This window comes from Otolemur garnettii, unplaced genomic scaffold (assembly GCF_000181295.1).
Source record: "Otolemur garnettii isolate 467f Iridium unplaced genomic scaffold, OtoGar3 scaffold00195, whole genome shotgun sequence".
NCBI classification, from domain to species: domain Eukaryota; kingdom Metazoa; phylum Chordata; class Mammalia; order Primates; family Galagidae; genus Otolemur; species Otolemur garnettii.
In genome coordinates, this window is record NW_003852590.1 from 2,362,922 (window position 1) to 2,369,200 (window position 6,279).

The 6,279-nt window shown below is 38.4% G+C and overlaps 1 protein-coding gene across 1 annotated transcript in view; it reads left to right on the forward strand.

The window, feature by feature from the left end:
- ANKAR (ankyrin and armadillo repeat containing) overlaps positions 1-6,279 on the forward strand; it is a 74,911-nt gene that overhangs the window by 54,099 nt on the left and 14,533 nt on the right. The window contains exons 15-16 of the mRNA XM_003801035.1: positions 1,869-1,975; positions 4,518-4,640. Coding sequence (XP_003801083.1) covers positions 1,869-1,975; positions 4,518-4,640 — 230 coding nt within the window. The remainder of the gene's footprint in view (positions 1-1,868; positions 1,976-4,517; positions 4,641-6,279) is intronic.

Here is a 6,279-nt window from a genome sequence, read left to right on the forward strand (position 1 = left end):
CTGGGACCACAGGCACCTGCCACAACGCCCGGCTATTTTTTTTGGTTGCAGCCATCATGGTTGTTTTGGTGGGCCCGAGCTGGATTTAAACCTGCCACCTTAGGTATATGTGGCTGGCGCCTTAGCCACTTGAGCCATAGGCACCGGGCCAGACTATAAATGTCTTAACACAATAACTAAGAAAATGCGGTGAAAGCTATGTTACCAGTTTGATGAAAATATTTCAAATGATATATAAAACCAGCACATTGTACCCCATGATTGGATTAACGTACACAGCTATGATTTAATAAAAAAAAGAAAAGTATACTTTGCAGCTACTTGGGAGGCTGAGGGAAGAGAATCGCCTAAGCCCAAGAGGTTGGAGGTTGCTGTGAGCTGTGATGTCACAACACTCTACCAAGGGTGACAAAGTGAGACTCTGTCTCAAAAAAAAAAAGTATACTTTGTTCTTTCTACTTGTCCAAGTTCCTTAAAACTTATACAATATGTAGATGACTTCTCTTCATTGTTCACAGAGAGGCCCAATCTTGTATTTATATTTAAGTATATAAATATATTGTACGTGAATGTATGTATTGTGACATTTACTGGCAAAAGGATGGAATTTAAATTGTGCATATTCACTAGAAAGAGTTGACTTGAGTTTCTCTGTTCAGATTAGGCCTGCAATTTAAATTAGTATGTTATAAATGCAGATAGTATTATCTTTCTTTTTAGCATTTGAAATTTTAAAAATCTAGAAACTTTAACAGTGATCTACTCTAATCTTCTTTGGAGAAATAAACTTTTTATGGAAAAAATAGTAACTATAAACTTAAGTACTTAGCACTTAAGAACTTAGCACATAACATATCTTTTTATTTTTTATTGTTGGGGATTCGTTGAGGGTACAAGAAAGCAAGTTACACTAATTGCATTTGTTAGGTAAAGTCCCTCTTATACTTGTGTCTTGCCCCCTAAAGGTGTGTCACACACCAAGACCCCTCCATCTGCTCCCCCTTTTCCTCTCTCTGCTCTTCCTTCTCCCAGCCCCCCTCCCTCCTTCTCTCTTTGCTCTCCCTTTTCCCTACCCACCGCCGTGTACTAGGTCATTCACTGTCCTTATATCAAAATTGAATACATAGGATTCATGCTTCTCGATTCTTGTGATGCTTTACTAAGAATAATGTGTTCCACTTCCATTCAGGTTAATACAAAGGATGTAAAGTCTCCATCTTTTTTAATGGCTGTATAGTATTCCATGGTACACATATACCACAGCTTGTTAATCCATTCCTGGGCTGGTGGGCATTTAGGCTGTTTCCACATTTTGGCGATTGTAAATTGAGCTGCAATAAATAGTCTAGTGCAAGTGTCCTTATGATAAAAGGATTTTTTTCCTCCTGGGTAGATGCCTAGTAATGGGATTACAGGATCAAATGGGAGGTCCAGCTTGAATTCTTTGAGGTTTCTTCATACTTCCTTCCAAAAAGGTTGTATTAGTTTGCAGTCCCACCAGCTTAGCACATAATATTCAATAAATGACAACTATTATTGTTCCTTCATAGTATAGCATTTCTAATTTCTTCACTTGGTAACTATTATAAAGCTATCCACAATTCTAGTCATAAATTCTCCATGTTTATTCACTTTTGCCTTTTAAAAAAATAATTCAGGCCGGGTGAGTGGCTCATGCCTATAATCCCAGCACTGCTGGAGGCTGAGAAGGGGGAATTGCTTGAGCTCAGGAGTTTGAGACTTGCCTAAGCGAGAGTGAGACTCCAACTCAAAACAAAAAAAAAAGAAAAAAGAAAAACTCAGATGGGCATAGTGGCGAGGGCCTGTAATCCCAGCTATTACATCATTGACGTGTGAACTTTTAACAGGTGTAGCCCATACAAGCAATCCTGTTAGTCAACAATACATTGTAGAGGAAAATGCCTTTCCACTACTTATCCAACTACTAAGAAGTCACCCTTCTCCTCACATCAGGGTATGTACAAAGGTTTACAATTTTTTTCTGATATAGTAAAAATTAACAGAAATATCATTTTTAAGAATAATTTGTCTTTATGTAAGTTCATAAGCATAAAAAATTTAACCTTTTAAACAAAATCCTAGAAGTTTTAAACAAAAGAGTTGCTATCAACCCTAAGATAGTAGTAAATATGTCATATTCTTCAAATATAACAAGGTAGTCTTATATATCTTTACTCTTCAAATAAGGTTTTTCCTCAGATATTTGATTGCTTAGTCACAGAAATTCTTCCCTACCTCTTCAGGTATTGATAGTGAAAATTGGGTAGGAGTGCTGGGGATGTGTGACTTATGTGGCATATCCTCAAATACAAGTGCTGCACCATCAAAACAGCCCTACCTTTCCCCAGCAGCCTTTATTGGCTGGCAGTTCTTTCAATGCTGGACATTATGAAGAATTACTGTGAGTTGTTGCACAGTCATTCATTCAGCCACTAGTAAAAGGCCTTTAATAAAATGACATTCATAACTCTTCAAATCCTTTTACCAAGGCTTTAGAAGTTTGTGACATCTATATAGTTGGTCAGGCAGGAAGTTCTAACAGCCAAAAATACATGTTCTCAAAATTTGGTATGAGCTCTGCTGTAGACGAGGAAATAAAAATAAAATAGGGGGGAAACATGCAAGTAAACAATATTGTTTCTTTTAAGGAATGTGTTTGCTGTCAGGAAAGATGTCTTAAATTACGTAGCCTTTCTGGCTATGAGAGAGATTATTTTATTATAGGAGTAAGGAGAAAGCATATGCTAGCAATCTTTTGGATTAAATAATAAATAAAAAGTACCCTGGGTGGCGCCTGTGGCTCAAGGAGCAGGGCACCACCGGCCCCCAAGGGTGGTAGGTTCAAACCCAGCCCTGGCCCAAAAATAAATAAATAAATAAATAGTACCCTGACTTTAAGTACAAGTAAATTCCATAGGACTATGGAAGATACCATATAAAAATACATTTTCATGGGTGGTGCCTGTTGGCTCTGTGGGTAGGGCGCTGGCCTCATATACCGAGGGTGGTGGGTTCAAACCCGGCACCTACCAAACTGCAACAAAAAAAAATAGCTGGGCATTCTGGCAGGCACCTGTACTCCCAGCTACTCGGGAAGCTGAGGCAAAAGGATTGCCTAAGCCCAGGAGTTAGAAATTGCTGTGAGCTGTGATGCCATAGCACTCTACCGAAGGCTATAAACTCAGACTCTGTCACTAAAAACAAACGCATTTTCATTTTAAAATGGGGATTTTCATGGTAAAACAGTTTACTTCAAAATTGTGCCTATCTATATTTAAGTATATATTTTCAATGAGTTTTGAAACTTGTTAGAACAGAAATACATTTCACTACTTTTCCTCAAGCTAAGATTCTATAGTGGACAAAATATTTTTAAATAATTCAAAAATCATGCTTTTAGAATGCATATATATATATATATATATATATCTTTCTTTTTTTTTTTTTTTTTGAAGCAAAGTCTCAAGCTTTCTACCTGGGTAGAGTTCTGTGGCGTCACAGCTCACAGCAACCTCAAACTCTTGTGCATAAGCGATTCTCTTGCCTCAGCCTCCCAAGTAGCTGGGATTACAGGTGCCTGCCACAACATCCACCTATTTTTTTTTTTTTAGAGACAGAGTCTCACTTCGTCTCCTTCAGTGGAGTGCTGTGGCATCACAGCTCACAGCAACCTCCAGCTCTTGGGCTTAGGCAATTCTCTTTAATCAGCCTCCAAGTAGCGGGGACTACAGGTGCCCACCACAATGCCTGGATATGCTATTTTTTGTTGTTGTTTAGCTGGCCTGGGCTGGATTCAAACCTGCCACCCTTGGTGCATGTGGCCGACACCGTAACCACTGGTACTATAGGCACCCAGCCTAGAATGCATATCTTTTATTATAGAAATTCATAGGATGACAGTTTAAAAACTTACCTATTGAGTCTCAATAATATACAAAGTTATGTTCCTAAGGGGCTTCAGAATATTCATTAAATGACCCCAGAACAAGAGGAAGAAAAGGCGATTCTTCAGTACTACTCCCAAAAACTTTGCTCAAATTAATAGGCATTACACTAAAGCCCTACAACTCACTGGTCAAGAGCTGACAAGCTATTCAAAGCAGCTTTTTAAACCATGCCAGAAAATTTAAAAAAAAAAAATTGTGAAAAGGATACAACTATGCTCTTAGGATAATACCTCTCTAGATGCCATGCTGGCTCCCCCAGTACCCTCAAGTAGTACTCTGTGGTTGTCTCTGTACACAGAAAAGGATGTTTTCCTAGCTGTTAAAAATTATGAGGGACATTCCTCCAGAAGTTGCAAGTGCCACTATTTAAATATAATACTAGCCAGAGAATTGGAACTGGTGGATTATATATTATTACATAATACATGAAATCAGATTTTTACAGTCTCATTACACAATGTAGTCTACATAAATGTTTGTACAGTGAAATATGTTATTTGGTAAGGCATGAATAAAAAATAAATTGATTTCTGAAAACTACATGTTTAGGTTGAAGTGGCATTTTCCTTGGCATGCATTGTCCTGCGAAATGATTTGCTACAGAAAGACTTACGGGAAAATGAAGGGTTTGAATATGCTGATGTTCTTTATCTTCTTCACTCCACTGATAAGGTAATTCTTTTATAAAATATTAGAGCTCGTTTAGAAGTAAATGGTTTGTAGGCCACAACCTCAAATTATTGTCAAATAGTCTTCTTCATATTCAAATGTAGCATTTCCGAAAAGAAATGTAAAATAACTCTTTGTAGGTCATTAGTAACAATGTGATAATACAGCTCATATTTTTCAGAGTTGTCACATTTCATCTTTGAAATGCAGCAGTTTTAATGGTTTGGTGATGAGCCAAAACCACCCAAATGTCTTCTGTCCAGGATCACACCTTTAACTGAATTTAACTTAACCCTCAGTTCATCTGCTTTTTACTCAATACTCTAAAGTGATTAAATTGAGGTTCCTTTTAAATTTTTTTTTTTTTTTTGAGACAAAGTCTCAAGCTGTCAGCCTGGGCAGAGGGCTGTGGCGTCATAGCTTACAACAACCTCCATCTTGGGGCCAAGTGATCCTCTTGCCTCAGTTTTTCTATTATTAATAGAGATGGGGGTCTCGCTTTTGCTCAGGCTGGTCTTGAACTTGTGAGCCCAAGCAATCCACCCACTGCAGCCTCCAGAGTGGGGGTGGGGGTGAGAATGAAGTTGTGTTATTTTTTTTAATATCTCATTTAACTCTACTATGGCACACAAAAAGAAAGTGCTGCTATAAAATTATGGCAAATAGTGGGGTGAGAAAGCTAAATTAATGTCCCCTGACCCTCTGGGGCCACCGCTACTCTGTTACCCAACTTTCTCTTCCATTGCCCTGTTCCTCATGGATGCTCTTCTCCCGGGTCTATTACACAATCCACTCTCATGCATTCTTCCTTCTCTCCCAGTCTGTTACCACCTGTTTTACTCTCTGGATCCTACATTTGGCTCATAATAGATCCTGGTGCGTCCGTTCTACAAATAGAGGGGATGTTAGAGAACTAGGTTTAAGGATAAACCAAAAGATTGATCCAGTCTTGGCCAAAAATTTTAATTCTAAGAATCATGACAATGATGAGTTAAAAGTTTTCTAGAGTTTCTTATTCTGTATTAAGTTTGTCTCAAAACTACTTGCCTCACACAGGCACATCAGTACTCTTCAGGCTTTAGAGAAAGTGCTTGAACTACTGTGGTCCTTAATTAAACCTATAGTGGGAGACATCAGATTACACAGACTGTAGACCTAACCTTTCCCCTCTCTCTGGGAGAGAGGGTCAGCAACTATATGTTGCTAGATGAATAGCTACTTTGTGGGTAATGACAGAAGTGCGATAAAAATTATGTTAGTTAATCCAGATTCTTAAAATTCCTAGCTAGATTATTTACATGGAGATGTAATAGTTATGTTTTTTGTTTTGGGTTTTTTTGAGATAGAGTCTCACTATGTTGCCCACGGGAGAGTGCCATAGCATCACAACTGACAGCAACCTCAAACTCTTAGTCTTAAGCAATTCTCTTGCCTCAGTCTCCCAAGTAGCTGGGACTACAGGCATCCACTACAATGCCTGGCTATTTTTTGTTGCAGTTGTCATTGTTTAGCTGGTCCAGCTGGGTTTGAACCTGCCAGCCTTGGTGCATGTGGCTGGCACCCTAACCACTGTGCTTACGGGCGCCAAGCCTAGTTATGTTATTTTTTAAATTATGATTTCATTATTCTAATGCTATAAAAG